Below are 18,037 nucleotides of genomic sequence, written 5' to 3'. Positions count from 1 at the left end.
GTTTGTTTTAGATTACTCCAATCAACAGCCCCTATTACCTCAAAAAGGAATGGCGTCATTAGCACTTATGGTTTTTAAATGGCACCCAGAATTATGTTGCACGAAGCACAATTTCACATCATTCTGGGTCCATTTGTGTGAAAACAAGGTCCAATCAGGCTGAAACGTTACAGGAAGGTAGAATCTATTGAGTTGTAAGTGATCTGAACATTTCATGATGATAGCACTTTCCTAAGGGGGTCAAACCATGTCCCAAAGGTCACCGGATCTGGTGTCACTTTAAAGAAGTAGTCCAGTTACACATTTGTGGGCTTATAACTTGGCTTCTGAATGTCCTAGAGAGATCAGATTTGTTTTAGTGTACTCCAATCAACAGCCCCTACAACCACAAATAGGAATGGAGTCATTAGCACTTATGGTTTGTAAATGGCACCCAGAATTATGGTGCACGAAGCACAATTTCACATCATTCTGGGTCCATTTGTGTGAGAACAAGGTCCAATCAGGATGAAACATTACAAGAAGGTAGAATCTATTGAGTTGTAAGTGATCTGAACGTTTCATGATGATCGCACATTCCTATAGGGGGTCAAACCATGTCCCAAAGGTCACCGGGCCTGGTGTCACTTTAAAGAAGTAGTCCAGTTACACCTTTGTGGGCTTACAACTTGGCTTCTGAATATCCTAAAGAGGTCAGGTTTGTTTTAGAGTACTCCAATTAAGAGCCCCCATTACCCCAAAAAGGAATGGAGTCATTAGCACTTATGGTTTTTAAATGGCACCCAGAATTATGTTGCACAAAGCACAATTTCACATCATTCTGGGTTCATTTGTGTGAAAACAAGGTCCAATCAGGCGGAAACATTACAGGAAGGTAGAATCTATTGAGTTGTAAGTGATCTGAACGTTTCATGATGATAGCACTTTCCTAAGGGGGTCAAACCATGTCCCAAAGGTCACCGGATCTGGTGTCAATTTAAATAAGTAGTCCAGTTACACATTTGTGGGCTCATAACTTGGCTTCTGAATGTCCTAGATTGATCAGGTTTGTTTCAGAGTACTCCAATCAACAGCCCCTACAACCACAAAAAGGAATGGAGTCATTAGCACTTATGGTTTTTAACCCTTGTATTATGTTGAAAAAAAATCACATTGGTTATGTTGCGGGTCATTTTGACCCGCCCTGTCTAAATTCACTTAGAACTGTAAAAAAAACTGCAATAAAACAGGAACTTTATTTTCCATTAGAAAAAACATTTAAAACACAGACACACAATAAAGTTTGAATATCCAGAACTATTTGTAAGAACTAGTTAGTAAAAGTTTTCCTTCTTTACAAACACTTTTATTTTTCTCAGATTTTCAATGTTCAACATTTTCAGTGTTGTCCACATGATGGACAGAGTGTAACTGTGTGCTTTCTGCAAATGCACTTCTTGCACTTCTCACAAACGGTGCTTGTTTTAATGTCTTATTGTGAGGGACAGACCTGGCATCTTTTTCGTTTCTTTGCGCCTGTATCCACTGGATTCATTGTACATTGGTCAGATGATGCAGACCTGACGTTTTCAATGATAGCTGCTGCTGCTGGGGATCGAGCTGGTCTGGCTCGCCTCTGGATCTCGGGGGTGACAAGACTTTTGCCCAGTTCTTCTAGGAAAAGCCGACGTCGGTACAGTTTGCCGACATTCCAATGTTGGTTGATTTCAGTCCACAGGACAAAGGCACTGTTAGCTGACACATCCACAATGTTGTAGAAAATCACCAAGGGCCAACGAGCTATTTTGCGCTGGCAGCTGTATGTTGCTGTGACTTTGTCAAGATTGTCTACTCCTCCTTTGGTGGAGTTGTAGTCCAGGATCATTTGTGGTTTTTTGTCTTCTCTTGTGCTCAGAGATGCATCTGTGTGCATTGTGCTCATGACAAGAACATTTTTGTTTTTCTTTGGGCAGTATGAAACAACTGTTGCTTTCTCGGTGAAAACAAATTTTGAGGAATGTGGAGGTCTTCCCTGCATCTTCAGAATTTCACTGGGAAGTTCTGGTTTATTTTTCCTGATTGTTCCCAACATAGTGAGCTTTCTTTTCTGAAGTTCATCTCCAAGCCAGTAGGATGTAAAGAAGTTGTCACAGGTGATGTTATGCCCTTGCAGCCCTTCACTCATCTGCAGCACCACACGCATCCCCTGATTCTTCTCAGATGCCTCTCCAGGTAGCTTTCCAGTGTACACCTGCATATTCCATGCATAGCTAGATTGGGGCCTCTCTCTTGGAGGCGCTCAATCAGACCCAGTGGTGACACGTGGCAAGACGCTCCTCGGGGCGCGACTTGCTTGGGCCTCTCTCCTGGAGGCGCTCAGTCAGACCCAGTGGTGACATGTGGCAACACACTCCTCGGGGCGCGTATTGCTTGGGCCTCTCTCCTGGAGGCCCTCTGTCAGACCCATTGTTGACATGTGGCAAGACGCTCCTCGGGGCGCGTCTTGCTTGGGCCTCTCTCCTGGAGGCCCTCAATCAGACCCAGTGTTGACACGTGGCAAGACGCTCCTCGGTGCGCGTCTTGCTTGGGCCTCTCTCCTGGAGGCGCTCAGTCAGACCCATTGTTGACATGTGGCAAGACACTCCTTGGGGAGCGTCTTGCTTGGGCCTCTCTCCTGGAGGCCCTCTGTCAGCCCCAGTGTTGACATGTGTCAAGACGCTCCTCGGGGTGCGTCTTGCTTGGGCCTCTCTCCTGGAGGCGCTCAGTCAGACCGAGTGCTGACATGTGGCAAGACGCTCCTCGGGGCGCGTCTTGCTTGGGCTTCTCTCCTGGAGGCCCTCAGTCAGACCCATTGTTGACATGTGGCAAGACGCTCCTCGGGGCGCGTCTTGCTTGGGCTTCTCTCATGAAGGCCCTCAGTCAGACCCATTGTTGATATGTGGCAAGACGCTCCTCGGGGCGCGTCTTGCTTGGGCCTCTCTCCTGGAGGCGCTCAGTCAGACTGAGTGCTGACATGTGGCAAGACGCTCCTCGGGGCGTGTCTTGCTGGGGCTTCTCTCCTGGAGGCGTTCTGTCAGACCGAGTGCTGACATGTGGCAAGACGCTCCTCGGGGCGCGTCTTGCTTGGGCTTCTCTCCTGGAGGCCCTCAGTCAGACCCAGTGGTGACACGTGGCAAGACGCTCCTCAGGGCGCGTCTTGCTTGGGCCTCTCTCCTGGAGACGCTCAGTCAGACCCAGTGTTGACACAGTGGCAAGACGCTCCTCGGGGCGCGTCTTCCTTGGGCCTCTCTCCTGGAGGCGCTCAGTCAGACCAAGTGTTGACATGTGGCAAGACGCTCCTCGGGGCGCGTATTGCTTGGGCCTCTCTCCTGGAGGCGCTCAGTCAGTCCGAGTAGTGACGTGTGGGATGACGCTCCTCGGGGCACGTCTTGCTTGGGCTTCTCTCCTGGAGGCCCTCAGTCAGACCCATTGTTGACATGTGGCAAGATGCTCCTCGGGGCGCATCTTGCTTGGGCCTCTCTCCTGGAGGCGCTCAGTCGGACCGGGTGCTGACATGTGGCAAGACGCTCCTCGGGGCGCGTGTTGCTTGGGCTTCTCTCCTGGAGGCCCTCAGTCAGACCCATTGTTGACATGTGGCAAGACGCTCCTCGGGGCGCGTCTTGCTTGGGCCTTTCTCCTGGAGGCGCTCAGTCAGACCCAGTGGTGACATGTGGCAACACGCTCCACGGGGCGCGTATTGCGTGGGCCTCTCTCCTGGAGGCCCTCTGTCAGACCCATTGTTGACATGTGGCAAGACGCTCCTCGGGGCGCGTCTTGCTTGGGCCTCTCTCCTGGAGGCGCTCAGTCAGACACAGTGTTGACACGTGGCAAGATGCTCCTCGGGGCGTGTCTTGCCTGGGCCTCTCTCCTGGAGGTGCTCAGTCAGACCCAGTGGTGACATGTGGCAAAACGCTCCTTCGGGCGAGTATTGCTTGGGCCTCTCTCCTGGAGGCCCTCTGTCAGACCCATTGTTGACATGTGGCAAGACGCTCCTCGGGGTGCGTCTTGCTTGGGCCTCTCTCCTGGAGGCCCTCAATCAGACCCAGTGTTGACATGTGGCAAGACGCTCCTCGGGGCGCGTCTTGCTTGGGCTTCTCTCCTGGAGGCCCTCAGTCAGACCCATTGTTTACATGTGGCAAGACGCTCCTCGGGGCGCATCTTGCTTGGGCCTCTCTCCTGGAGGCGCTCAGTCAGACCGAGTGCTGACATGTGGCAAGACGCTCCTCGGGGCGCGTCTTGCTGGGGCTTCTCTCCTGGAGGCGCTAAGTCAGACCCAGTGTTGACATGTGACAAGACGCTCCTCGGGGCGCGTCTTGCTTGGGCCTCTCTCCTGGAGGCGCTCAGTCAGACCCAGAGGTGACATGTGGCAAGATGCTCCTCGGGGCGCGTCTTGCTTGGTCCTCTCTCCTGGAGGCCCTCTGTGAGACCCATTGTTGACATGTGGCAAGACGCTCCTCGGGGCGCGTCTTGCTTGGGCCTCTCTCCTGGAGGCGCTCAGTCAGACCGAGTGCTGACATAAGGCAAGATGCTCCTCGGGGCGCGTCTATCTGGGGCCTCTCTCCTGGAGGCGCTCAATCAGACCCAGTGGTGACACGTGGCAAGACGCTCCTCGGGACGCGACTTGCTTGGGCCTCTCTCCTGGAGGCGCTCAGTCAGACCCAGTGGTGACATGTGGCAACACGCTCCTCGGGGCGCGTATTGCTTGGGCCTCTCTCCTGGAGGCCCACTGTCAGACCCATTGTTGACATGTGGCAAGACGCTCCTCGGGGCGCGCCTTGCTTGGGCCTCTCTCCTGGAGGCCCTCAATCAGACCCAGTGTTGACACGTGGCAAGACGCTCCTCGGGGCGCGTCTTGCTTGGGCCTCTCTCCTGGAGGCGCTCAGTCAGACCCATTGTTGACATGTGGCAAGACACTCCTTGGGGAGCGTCTTGCTTGGGCCTCTCTCCTGGAGGCCCTTTGTCAGCCCCAGTGTTGACATGTGTCAAGACGCTCCTCGGGGTGCGTCTTGCTTGGGCCTCTCTCCTGGAGGCGCTCAGTCAGACCGAGTGCTGACATGTGGCAAGACGCTCCTCGGGGCGCGTCTTGCTTGGGCTTCTCTCCTGGAGGCCCTCAGTCAGACCCATTGTTGACATGTGGCAAGACGCTCCTCGGGGCGCGTCTTGCTTGGGCTTCTCTCATGAAGGCCCTCAGTCAGAGCCATTGTTGATATGTGGCAAGACGCTCCTCGGGGCGCGTCTTGCTTGGGCCTCTCTCCTGGAGGCGCTCAGTCAGACTGAGTGCTGACATGTGGCAAGACGCTCCTCGGGGCGTGTCTTGCTGGGGCTTCTCTCCTGGAGGCGTTCTGTCAGACCGAGTGCTGACATGTGGCAAGACGCTCCTCGGGGCGCGTCTTGCTGGGGCTTCTCTCCTGGAGGCGTTCAGTCAGACCGAGTGCTGACATGTGGCAAGAGGCTCCTCGGGGCGCGTCTTGCTTGGGCTTCTCTCCTGGAGGCCCTCAGTCAGACCCAGTGGTGACACGTGGCAAGACGCTCCTCAGGGCGCGTCTTGCTTGGGCCTCTCTCCTGGAGACGCTCAGTCAGATCCAGTGTTGACACGTGGCAAGACGCTCCTCGGGGCGCGTCTTCCTTGGGCTTCTCTCCTGGAGGCGCTCAGTCAGACCAAGTGTTGACATGTGGCAAGATGCTCCTCGGGGCGCATCTTGCTTGGGCCTCTCTCCTGGAGGCGCTCAGTCAGACCCAGTGGTGACATGTGGCAACACGCTCCTCGGGGCGCGTATTGCTTGGGCCTCTCTCCTGGAGGCCCTCTGTCAGACCCAATGTTTACATATGGCAAGACGCTCCTCGGGGCGCGTCTTGCTTGGGCCTCTCTCCTGGAGGCGCTCAGTCAGACCGAGTAGTGACATGTGGGATGACGCTCCTCGGGGCGCGTCTTGCTTGGGGTTCTCTCCTGGAGGCCCTCAGTCGGACCCATTGTTGACATGTGGCAAGACGCTCCTCGGGGCGCATCTTGCTTGGGCCTCTCTCCTGGAGGCGCTCAGTCGGACCGGGTGCTGACATGTGGCAAGACGCTCCTCGGGGCGCGTGTTGCTTGGGCTTCTCTCCTGGAGGCCCTCAGTCAGACCCATTGTTGAAATGTGGCAAGACGCTCCTCGGGGCGCGTCTTGCTTGGGCCTCTCTCCTGGAGGCGCACAGTCAGACCGAGTAGTCACATGTGGCAAGACGCTCCTCGGGGCGCGTCTTGCTGGGGCTTCTCTCCTGGAGGCGCTCAGTCAGACCCAGTGTTGACATGTGACAAGACGCTCCTCGGGGCGCGTCTTGCTTGGGCTTCTCTCCTGGAGGCGCTCAGTCAGACCCATTGTTGACATGTGGCAAGACGCTCCTCGGGGCGCGTCTTGCTTGGGCCTCTCTCCTGGGGGCCCTCTGTCAGACCCATTGTTGACATGTGGCAAGATGCTCCTCGGGGCGCGTCTTGCTTGGGCCTCTCTCCTGGAGGCGCTCAGTCAGACCGAGTGCTGACATAAGGCAAGATGCTCCTCGGGGCGCGTCTTGCTGTGGCCTCTCTCCTGGAGGCGCTCAATCAGACCCAGTGGTGACACGTGGCAAGACGCTCCTCGGGGCGCGTCTTGCTTGGGCCTCTCTCCTGGAGGCACTCAGTCAGACCCATTGGTGACACGTGGCAAGACGCTCCTCGGGGCCCGTCTTGCATGGGCCTCTCTCCTGGAGACGCTCAGTCAGACCCAGTGGTGACATGTGGCAAGACACTCTTCGGGGAGCGTCTTGCTTGGGCCTCTGTCCTGGAGGCCCTCTGTCAGCCCCAGTGCTGACATGTGGCAAGACGCTCCTCGGGGCGCGTCTTGCTTGGGCCTCTCTCCTAGAGGCGTTCAGTCAGACCGAGTGCTGACATGTGGCAAGACGCTCCTCGGGGCGCGTCTTGCTGGGGCCTCTCTCCTGGAGGCGCTCAGTCAGACCCAGTGCTTACATGTGGCAAGACGCTCCTCGGGGCGCGTCTTGCTTGGGCCTCTCTCCTGGAGGCGCTCAGTCAGACCGAGTGCTGACATAAGGCAAGATGCTCCTCGGGGCGCGTCTTGCTGGGGCCTCTCTCCTGGAAGAGCTCAGTCAGACCCAGTGCTTACATGTGGCAAGACGCTCCTCGGGGCGCGTCTTGCTTGGGCCTCTCTCCAGGAGGCGCTCAGTCAGACCCAGTGGTGACATGTGACAAGACTCTCCTCGGGGCGCGTCTTGCTTGGGCTTCTCTCATGGAGGCCCTCAGTCAGACCCATTGTTGATATGTGGCAAGACGCTCCTCGGGGCGCGTCTAGCTGGGGCTTCTCTCCTAGAGGCGTTCAGTCAGACCGAGTGCCGACATGTGGCAAGACGCTCCTCGGGACGCGTCTTGCTTGGGCTTCTCTCCTCGAGGCGCTCAGTCAGACCCAGTGGTGACATGTGACAAGACGCTCCTCGGGGCGCGTTTTGCTTGGGCCTCTCTCCTGGAGGCGCTCAGTCAGACCCAGTGGTGACATGTGACAAGACGCTCCTCGGGGCGCGTCTTGCTTGGGCTTCTCTCCCGGAGGCCCTCAGTCAGACCCATTGTTGACATGTAGCAAGACGCTCCTCGGGGCGCGTCTTGCTTGGGCTTCTCTCCTGGAGGCCCTCAGTCAGACCCATTGTTGACATGTGGCAAGACGCTCCTCGGGGCGCGTCTTGCTTGGGCCTCTCTCCTGGAGGCGCTCAGTCAGACCGAGTGCTGACATAAGGCAAGACGCTCCTCGGGGCGCATCTTGCTGGGGCCTCTCTCCTGGAGGCGCTCAGTCAGACCCAGTGCTTACATGTGGCAAGACGCTCCTCGGGGCGCATCTTGCTGGGGCCTCTCTCCTGGAGGCGCTCAGTCAGACCCAGTGCTTACATGTGGCAAGACGCTCCACGGGGCGCGTCTTGCTTGGGCTTCTCTCCTGGAGGCCCTCAGTCAGACCCATTGTGTACATGTGGCAAGACGCTGCTCGGGGTGCATCTTGCTTGGGCCTCTCTCCTGGAGGCGCTCAGTCAGACCGAGTGCTGACATGTGGCAAGACGCTCCTCGGGGTGCGTCTTGCTGGGGCTTCTCTCCTGGAGGCGTTCAGTCAGACCGAGTGCTGACAAGTGGCAAGACACTCCTCGGGGCGCGTCTTGCTTGGGCTTCTCTCCTGGAGGCCCTCAGTCAGACCCATTGTTGACATGTGGCAAGACGCTCCTCGGGGCGCATCTTGCTTGGGCCTCTCTCCTGGAGGCGCTCAGTCAGACCGAGTGCTGACATGTGGCAAGACACTCCTCGGGGCGCGTCTTGCTTGGGCTTCTCTCCTGGAGGCCCTCAGTCAGACTCATTGTTGACATGTGGCCAGACGCTCCTCGGGGCGCATCTTGCTTGGGCCTCTCTCCTGGAGGCCCTCTGTCAGACCCAGTGTTGACATGTGGCAAGACGCTCCTCGGGGCGCGTCTTGCTTGGGCCTCTCTACTGGAGGTGCTCAGTCAGACCCAGTGTTGACATGTGGCAAGACGCTCCTCGGGGCGCGTCTTGCTTGGGCTTCTCTCCTGGAGGCCCTCAGTCAGACCCATTGTTGACATGTGGCAAGACGCTCATCGGGGTGCGTCTTGCTTGGGCCTCTCTCCTGGAGGCGCTCAGTCAGACCGAGTGCTAACATGTGGCAAGACGCTCCTCGGGGCGCGTCTTGCTTGGGCTTTTCTCCTGGAGGCCCTCAGTCAGACCCATTGCTTACATGTGGCAAGACGCTCCTCGGGGCGCATCTTGCTTGGGCCTCTCTCCTGGAGGCACTCAGTCAGACCGAGTGCTGACATGTGGCAAGACGCTCCTCGGGGCGCATTTTGCTGGGGCTTCTCTCCTGGATGCGCTCAGTCAGACCCAGTGTTGACATGTGACAAGACGCTCCTCGGGGCGCGTCTTGCTTGGGCCTCTCTCCTGGAGGCGCTCTGTCAGACCCAGAGGTGACATGTGGCAAGACGCTCCTCGGGGACGTCTTGCTTGGGCCTCTCTCCTGGAGACGCTCAGTCAGACCGAGTAGTGACATGTGGCATGACGCTCCTCGGGGCGCGTCTTTCTTGGGCCTCTCTCCTGGAGGCGCTCAGTCAGACCCAGTGGTGAAATGTGGCAAGACACTCTTCGGGGAGCGTCTTGCTTGGGCCTCTGTCCTGGAGGCCCTCTGTCAGCCCCAGTGTTGACATGTGTCAAGACGCTCCTCGGGGTCCGTCTTGCTTTTGCCTCTCTCCTGGAGGCGCTCAGTCAGACCGAGTGCTGACATGTAGCAAGACGCTCCTCGGGGCGCGTCTTGCTTGGGCCTCTCTCCTACAGGCGTTCAGTCAGACCGAGGGCTGACATGTGGCAAGACGCTCCTCGGGGCGCGTCTTGCTGGGGCCTCTCTCCTGGAGGCGCTCAGTCAGACCCAGTGCTTACATGTGGCAAGACGCTCCTCGGGGCGCGTCTTGCTTGGGCTTCTCTCCTGGAGGCCCTCAGTCAGACCCATTGTTGACATGTGGCAAGACGCTCATCGGGGTGCGTCTTGCTTGGGCCTCTCTCCTGGAGGCGCTCAGTCAGACCGAGTGCTAACATTTGGCAAGACGCTCCTCGGGGCGCGTCTTGCTTGGGCTTCTCTCCTGGAGGCCCTCAGTAAGACCCATTGTTGATATGTGGCAAGACGCTCCTCGGGGCGCGTCTAGCTGGGGCTTCTCTCCTAGAGGCGTTCAGTCAGACCGAGTGCCGACATGTGGCAAGACGCTCCTCGGGACGCGTCTTGCTTGGGCCTCTCTCCTGGAGGCGCTCAGTCAGACCGAGTGCTAACATGTGGCAAGACGCTCCTCGGGGCGCGTCTTGCTTGGGCTTCTCTCCTGGAGGCCCTCAGTCAGACCCATTGTTGATATGTGGCAAGACGCTCCTCGGGGCGCGTCTAGCTGGGGCTTCTCTCCTAGAGGCGTTCAGTCAGACCGAGTGCCGACATGTGGCAAGACGCTCCTCGGGACGCGTCTTGCTTGGGCTTCTCTCCTCGAGGCCCTCAGTGAGACTCATTGTTGACATGTGGCAAGACGCTCCTCGGGGCGCGTCTTGCTGGGGCCTATCTCCTGGAGGCGCTCAGTCAGACCCAGTGCTTACATGTGGCAAGACGCTCCTCGGGGCGCGTCTTGCTTGGGCCTCTCTCCAGGAGGCGCTCAGTCAGACCCAGTGGTGACATGTGACAAGACGCTCCTCGGGGCGCGTCTTGCTTGGGCTTCTCTTCATGGAGGCCCTCAGTCAGACCCATTGTTGATATGTGGCAAGACGCTCCTCGGGGCGCGTCTAGCTGGGGCTTCTCTCCTAGAGGCGTTCAGTCAGACCGAGTGCCGACATGTGGCAAGACGCTCCTCGGGACGCGTCTTGCTTGGGCTTCTCTCCTCGAGGCCCTCAGTGAGACTCATTGTTGACATGTGGCAAGACGCTCCTCGGGGCGCATTTTGCTTGGGCCTCTCTCCTGGAGGCGCTCAGTCAGACCCAGTGGTGACATGTGACAAGACGCTCCTCTGGGGGCGTCTTGCTTGGGCCTCTCTCCTGGAGGCGCTCAGTCAGACCCAGTGGTGACATGTGACAAGACGCTCCTCGGGGCGCGTCTTGCTTGTGCTTCTCTCATGGAGGCCCTCAGTCAGACCCATTGTTGATATGTGGCAAGACGCTCCTCGGGGCGAGTCTTGCTTGGGCCTCTCTCCTGGAGGTGCTCAGTCAGACCCAGTGTTGACATGGTGCAAGACGCTCCTCGGGGCCCGTCTTGCTTGGGCTTCTCTCTTGGAGGCCCTCAGTCAGACCCATTGTTGACATGTGGCAAGACGCTCCTCGGGGCGCGTCTTGCTTGGGCTTCTCTCCTGGAGGCCCTCAGTCAGACACATTGTTGACATGTGGCAAGACGCTCCTCGGGGCGCGTCTTGCTTGAGCTTCTCTCCTGGAGGCCCTCAGTCAGACCCATTGTTGACATGTGGCAAGACGCTCCTCGGGGCGCGTCTTGCTTGGGCCTCTCTCCTGGAGGCGCTCAGTCAGACCGAGTGCTGACATAAGGCAAGACGCTCCTCGGGGCGCGTCTTGCTGGGGCCTCTCTCCTGGAGGCGCTCAGGCAGACCCAGTGCTTACATGTGGCAAGACGCTCCTCGGGGCGCGTCTTGCTGGGGCTTCTCTCCTGGAGGCGTTCAGTCAGACCGAGTGCTGACATGTGGCAAGACGCTCCTCGGGGCGCGTCTTGCTTGGGCTTCTCTCCTGGAGGCCCTCAGTCAGACCCATTGTTTACATGTGGCAAGACGCTGCTCGGGGTGCATCTTGCTTGGGCCTCTCTCCTGGAGGCGCTCAGTCAGACCGAGTGCTGACATGTGGCAAGACGCTCCTCGGGGTGCGTCTTGCTGGGGCTTCTCTCCTGGAGGCGTTCAGTCAGACCGAGTGCTGACATGTGGCAAGACACTCCTCGGGGCGCGTCTTGCTTGGGCTTCTCTCCTGGAGGCCCTCAGTCAGACCCATTGTTGACATGTGGCAAGACGCTCCTCGGGGCGCATCTTGCTTGGGCCTCTCTCCTGGAGGCGCTCAGTCAAACCGAGTGCTGACATGTGGCAAGACACTCCTCGGGGCGCGTCTTGCTTGGGCTTCTCTCCTGGAGGCCCTCAGTCAGACTCATTGTTGACATGTGGCAAGACGCTCCTCGGGGCGCATCTTGCTTGGGCCTCTCTCCTGGAGGCCCTCTGTCAGACCCAGTGTTGACATGTGGCAAGACGCTCCTCCGGGCGCGTCTTGCTTGGGCCTCTCTCCTGGAGGCGCTCAGTCAGACCCAGTGTTGACATGTGGCAAGACGCTCCTCGGGGCGCGTCTTGCTTGGGCCTCTCTACTGAAGGTGCTCAGTCAGACCCAGTGTTGACATGTGGCAAGACGCTCCTCGGGGCGCGTCTTGCTTGGGCTTCTCTCCTGGAGGCCCTCAGTCAGACCCATTGTTGACATGTGGCAAGACGCTCATCGGGGTGCGTCTTGCTTGGGCCTCTCTCCTGGAGGCGCTCAGTCAGACCGAGTGCTAACATGTGGCCAGACGCTCCTCGGGGCGCTTCTTGCTTGGGCTTCTCTCCTGGAGGCCCTCAGTCAGACCCATTGTTTACATGTGGCAAGACGCTCCTCGGGGCGCATCTTGCTTGGGCCTCTCTCCTGGAGGCGCTCAGTCAGACCGAGTGCTGACATGTGGCAAGACGCTCCTCGGGGCGCATCTTGCTGGGGCTTCTCTCCTGGAGGCGCTCAGTCAGACACAGTGTTGACATGTGACAAGACGCTCCTCGGGGCGCGTCTTGCTTGGGCCTCTCTCCTGGAGGCGCTCAGTCAGACCCAGTGTTGACATGTGACAAGACGCTCCTCGGAGCGCGTCTTGCTTGGGCCTCTATCCTGGAGGCGCTCAGTCAGACCCAGTGTTGACATGTGACAAGACGCTCCTCGGGGCGCGTTTTGCTTGGGCCTCTCTCCTGGAGGCGCTCTGTCATACCCAGAGGTGACATGTGGCAAGATGCTCCTCGGGGCGCGTCTTGCTTGGGCCTCTCTCCTGGAGGCCCTCTGTCAGACCCATTGTTGACATGTGGCAAGACGCTCCTCGGGGCGCGTCTTGCTTGGGCCTCTCTCCTGGAGGCGCTCAGTCAGACCGAGTGCTGACATAAGGCAAGATGCTCCTCGGGGCGCGTCTTGCTGTGGCCTCTCTCCTGGAGGCGCTCAATCAGACCCAGTGGTGACACGTGGCAAGACGCTCCTCGGGGCGCGTCTTGCTTGGGCCTCTCTCCTGGAGGCACTCAGTCTGACCCAGTGGTGACATGTGTCAAGACGCTCCTCGGGGTCCATCTTGCTTGGGCCTCTCTCCTGGAGGCGCTCAGTCAGACCCAGTGGTAACACGTGGCAAGACGCTCCTCGGGGCGCGTCTTGCTTGGGCCTCTCTCCTGGAGACGCTCAGTCAGACACAGTGTTGACACGTGGCAAGACGCTCCTCGGGGCGCGTCTTGCTTGGGCCTCTCTCCTGGAGGCGCTCAGTCAGACCCAGCGGTGACATGTGGCAACACGCTCCTCGGGGCGCGTATTGCTTGGGCCTCTCTCCTGGAGGCCCTCTGTCAGACCCATTGTTGACATGTGGCAAGACGTTCCTCGGGGCGCGTCTTGCTTGGGCTTCTCTCCAGGAGGCCCTCATTCAGACCCATTGTTTACATGTGGCAAGACGCTCCTCGGGGCGCATCTTGCTTGGGCCTCTCTCCTGGAGGCGCTCAGTCAGACCGAGTGCTGACATGTGGCAAGACGCTCCTCGGGGCGCGTCTTGCTGGGGCTTCTCTCCTGGAGGCGCTAAGTCAGACCCAGTGTTGACATTTGACAAGACGCTCCTCGGGGCGCGTCTTGCTTGGGCCTCTCTCCTGGAGGCGCTCAGTCAGACCCAGAGGTGACATGTGGCAAGATGCTCCTCGGGGCGCGTCTTGCTTGGGCCTCTCTCCTAGAGGCCCTCTGTCAGACCCATTGTTGACATGTGGCAAGACGCTCCTCGGGGCGCGTCTTGCTTGGGCCTCTCTCCTGGAGGCGCTCATTCAGACCGAGTGCTGACATAAGGCAAGATGCTCCTCGGGGCGCGTCTTGCTGGGCCCTCTCTCCTGGAGGCGCTCAATCAGACCCAGTGGTGACACGTGGCAAGACGCTCCTCGGGGCGCGTCTTGCTTGGGCCTCTCTCCTGGAGGCGCTCAGTCAGACCCAGTGGTGACACGTGGCAAGACGCTCCTCGGGGCGCGTCTTGCTTGGGCCTCTCTCCTGGAGACGCTCAGTCAGACACAGTGTTGACACGTGGCAAGACGCTCCTCGGGGCGCGTCTTGCTTGGGACTCTCTCCTGGAGGCGCTCAGTCAGACCAAGTGTTGACATGTGGCAAGACGCTCCTCGGGGCGCGTCTTGCTTGGGCCTCTCTCCTGGAGGCGCTCAGTCAGACCCAGTGGTGACATGTGGCAACACGCTCCTCGGGGCGCGTATTGCTTGGGCCTCTCTCCTGGAGGCCCTCTGTCAGACCCATTGTCGACATGTGGCAAGACGCTCCTCGGGGCGCGTCTTGCTTGGGCCTCTCTCCTGGAGGCCCTCAATCAGACCCAGTGTTGACACGTGGCAAGACGCTCCTCGGGGCGCGTCTTGCTTGGGCCTCTCTCCTGGAGGCGCTCAGTCAGACCGAGTGCTGACATGTGGCAAGACGCTCCTCGGGGTGTGTCTTGCTTGGGCTTCTCTCCTGGAGGCCCTCAGTCAGACCCATTGTTTACATGTGGCAAGACGCTCCTCGGGGCGTATCTTGCTTGGGCCTCTCTCCTGGAGGCGCTCAGTCAGACCGAGTGCTAACATGTGGCAAGACGCTCCTCGGGGCGTATCTTGCTTGGGCCTCTCTCCTGGAGGCGCTCAGTCAGACCGAGTGCTAACATGTGGCAAGACGCTCATCGGGGTGCGTCTTGCTTGGGCCTCTCTCCTGGAGGCGCTCAGTCAGACCGAGTGCTAACATGTGGCAAGACGCTCCTCGGGGCGCGTCTTGCTTGGGCTTTTCTCCTGGAGGCCCTCAGTCAGACCCATTGCTTACATGTGGCAAGACGCTCCTCGGGGCGCATCTTGCTTGGGCCTCTCTCCTGGAGGCACTCAGTCAGACCGAGTGCTGACATGTGGCAAGACGCTCCTCGGGGCGCATTTTGCTGGGGCTTCTCTCCTGGATGCGCTCAGTCAGACCCAGTGTTGACATGTGACAAGACGCTCCTCGGGGCGCGTCTTGCTTGGGCCTCTCTCCTGGAGGCGCTCTGTCAGACCCAGAGGTGACATGTGGCAAGACGCTCCTCGGGGACGTCTTGCTTGGGCCTCTCTCCTGGAGACGCTCAGTCAGACCGAGTAGTGACATGTGGCATGACGCTCCTCGGGGCGCGTCTTTCTTGGGCCTCTCTCCTGGAGGCGCTCAGTCAGACCCAGTGGTGAAATGTGGCAAGACACTCTTCGGGGAGCGTCTTGCTTGGGCCTCTGTCCTGGAGGCCCTCTGTCAGCCCCAGTGTTGACATGTGTCAAGACGCTCCTCGGGGTCCGTCTTGCTTTTGCCTCTCTCCTGGAGGCGCTCAGTCAGACCGAGTGCTGACATGTAGCAAGACGCTCCTCGGGGCGCGTCTTGCTTGGGCCTCTCTCCTACAGGCGTTCAGTCAGACCGAGTGCTGACATGTGGCAAGACGCTCCTCGGGGCGCGTCTTGCTGGGGCCTCTCTCCTGGAGGCGCTCAGTCAGACCCAGTGCTTACATGTGGCAAGACGCTCCTCGGGGCGCGTCTTGCTTGGGCTTCTCTCCTGGAGGCCCTCAGTCAGACCCATTGTTGACATGTGGCAAGACGCTCATCGGGGTGCGTCTTGCTTGGGCCTCTCTCCTGGAGGCGCTCAGTCAGACCGAGTGCTAACATGTGGCAAGACGCTCCTCGGGGCGCGTCTTGCTTGGGCTTCTCTCCTGGAGGCCCTCAGTAAGACCCATTGTTGATATGTGGCAAGACGCTCCTCGGGGCGCGTCTAGCTGGGGCTTCTCTCCTAGAGGCGTTCAGTCAGACCGAGTGCCGACATGTGGCAAGACGCTCCTCGGGACGCGTCTTGCTTGGGCCTCTCTCCTGGAGGCGCTCAGTCAGACCGAGTGCTAACATGTGGCAAGACGCTCCTCGGGGCGCGTCTTGCTTGGGCTTCTCTCCTGGAGGCCCTCAGTCAGACCCATTGTTGATATGTGGCAAGACGCTCCTCGGGGCGCGTCTAGCTGGGGCTTCTCTCCTAGAGGCGTTCAGTCAGACCGAGTGCCGACATGTGGCAAGACGCTCCTCGGGACGCGTCTTGCTTGGGCTTCTCTCCTCGAGGCCCTCAGTGAGACTCATTGTTGACATGTGGCAAGACGCTCCTCGGGGCGCGTCTTGCTGGGGCCTATCTCCTGGAGGCGCTCAGTCAGACCCAGTGCTTACATGTGGCAAGACGCTCCTCGGGGCGCGTCTTGCTTGGGCCTCTCTCCAGGAGGCGCTCAGTCAGACCCAGTGGTGACATGTGACAAGACGCTCCTCGGGGCGCGTCTTGCTTGGGCTTCTCTTCATGGAGGCCCTCAGTCAGACCCATTGTTGATATGTGGCAAGACGCTCCTCGGGGCGCGTCTAGCTGGGGCTTCTCTCCTAGAGGCGTTCAGTCAGACCGAGTGCCGACATGTGGCAAGACGCTCCTCGGGACGCGTCTTGCTTGGGCTTCTCTCCTCGAGGCCCTCAGTGAGACTCATTGTTGACATGTGGCAAGACGCTCCTCGGGGCGCATTTTGCTTGGGCCTCTCTCCTGGAGGCGCTCAGTCAGACCCAGTGGTGACATGTGACAAGACGCTCCTCTGGGGGCGTCTTGCTTGGGCCTCTCTCCTGGAGGCGCTCAGTCAGACCCAGTGGTGACATGTGACAAGACGCTCCTCGGGGCGCGTCTTGCTTGTGCTTCTCTCATGGAGGCCCTCAGTCAGACCCATTGTTGATATGTGGCAAGACGCTCCTCGGGGCGAGTCTTGCTTGGGCCTCTCTCCTGGAGGTGCTCAGTCAGACCCAGTGTTGACATGGTGCAAGACGCTCCTCGGGGCCCGTCTTGCTTGGGCTTCTCTCTTGGAGGCCCTCAGTCAGACCCATTGTTGACATGTGGCAAGACGCTCCTCGGGGCGCGTCTTGCTTGGGCTTCTCTCCTGGAGGCCCTCAGTCAGACACATTGTTGACATGTGGCAAGACGCTCCTCGGGGCGCGTCTTGCTTGAGCTTCTCTCCTGGAGGCCCTCAGTCAGACCCATTGTTGACATGTGGCAAGACGCTCCTCGGGGCGCGTCTTGCTTGGGCCTCTCTCCTGGAGGCGCTCAGTCAGACCGAGTGCTGACATAAGGCAAGACGCTCCTCGGGGCGCGTCTTGCTGGGGCCTCTCTCCTGGAGGCGCTCAGGCAGACCCAGTGCTTACATGTGGCAAGACGCTCCTCGGGGCGCGTCTTGCTGGGGCTTCTCTCCTGGAGGCGTTCAGTCAGACCGAGTGCTGACATGTGGCAAGACGCTCCTCGGGGCGCGTCTTGCTTGGGCTTCTCTCCTGGAGGCCCTCAGTCAGACCCATTGTTTACATGTGGCAAGACGCTGCTCGGGGTGCATCTTGCTTGGGCCTCTCTCCTGGAGGCGCTCAGTCAGACCGAGTGCTGACATGTGGCAAGACGCTCCTCGGGGTGCGTCTTGCTGGGGCTTCTCTCCTGGAGGCGTTCAGTCAGACCGAGTGCTGACATGTGGCAAGACACTCCTCGGGGCGCGTCTTGCTTGGGCTTCTCTCCTGGAGGCCCTCAGTCAGACCCATTGTTGACATGTGGCAAGACGCTCCTCGGGGCACATCTTGCTTGGGCCTCTCTCCTGGAGGCGCTCAGTCAAACCGAGTGCTGACATGTGGCAAGACACTCCTCGGGGCGCATCTTGCTTGGGCTTCTCTCCTGGAGGCCCTCAGTCAGACTCATTGTTGACATGTGGCAAGACGCTCCTCGGGGCGCATCTTGCTTGGGCCTCTCTCCTGGAGGCCCTCTGTCAGACCCAGTGTTGACATGTGGCAAGACGCTCCTCCGGGCGCGTCTTGCTTGGGCCTCTCTCCTGGAGGCGCTCAGTCAGACCCAGTGTTGACATGTGGCAAGACGCTCCTCGGGGCGCGTCTTGCTTGGGCCTCTCTACTGAAGGTGCTCAGTCAGACCCAGTGTTGACATGTGGCAAGACGCTCCTCGGGGCGCGTCTTGCTTGGGCTTCTCTCCTGGAGGCCCTCAGTCAGACCCATTGTTGACATGTGGCAAGACGCTCATCGGGGTGCGTCTTGCTTGGGCCTCTCTCCTGGAGGCGCTCAGTCAGACCGAGTGCTAACATGTGGCCAGACGCTCCTCGGGGCGCTTCTTGCTTGGGCTTCTCTCCTGGAGGCCCTCAGTCAGACCCATTGTTTACATGTGGCAAGACGCTCCTCGGGGCGCATC

At 59.2% G+C, this 18,037-nt stretch overlaps 1 protein-coding gene across 1 annotated transcript; it reads right to left on the bottom strand.

Annotated features, from left to right (window-relative positions):
- Positions 1-998: 998 nt before the first annotated feature.
- LOC139070409 (piggyBac transposable element-derived protein 4-like) lies at positions 999-2,245 on the bottom strand. The gene has a single exon (XM_070552640.1). It carries the CDS (start codon positions 2,234-2,236, stop codon positions 1,472-1,474), a length of 765 nt encoding a protein of 254 aa, XP_070408741.1. The 5' UTR covers positions 2,237-2,245; the 3' UTR covers positions 999-1,471.
- Positions 2,246-18,037: the final 15,792 nt, after the last annotated feature.

Source organism: Nothobranchius furzeri, chromosome 6 (genome assembly GCF_043380555.1).
Source record: "Nothobranchius furzeri strain GRZ-AD chromosome 6, NfurGRZ-RIMD1, whole genome shotgun sequence".
NCBI lineage: Eukaryota > Metazoa > Chordata > Actinopteri > Cyprinodontiformes > Nothobranchiidae > Nothobranchius > Nothobranchius furzeri.
Note: the sequence above shows the minus strand (reverse complement) of the source record. Positions and strands in the feature narration are given on the sequence as shown.

Coding starts and splice junctions, on each gene's coding strand:
- LOC139070409 (XM_070552640.1), bottom strand. CDS start 2,236: ATGCAGGTGTACACTGGAAAGCTACCTGGAGAGGCATCTGAGAAGAAT.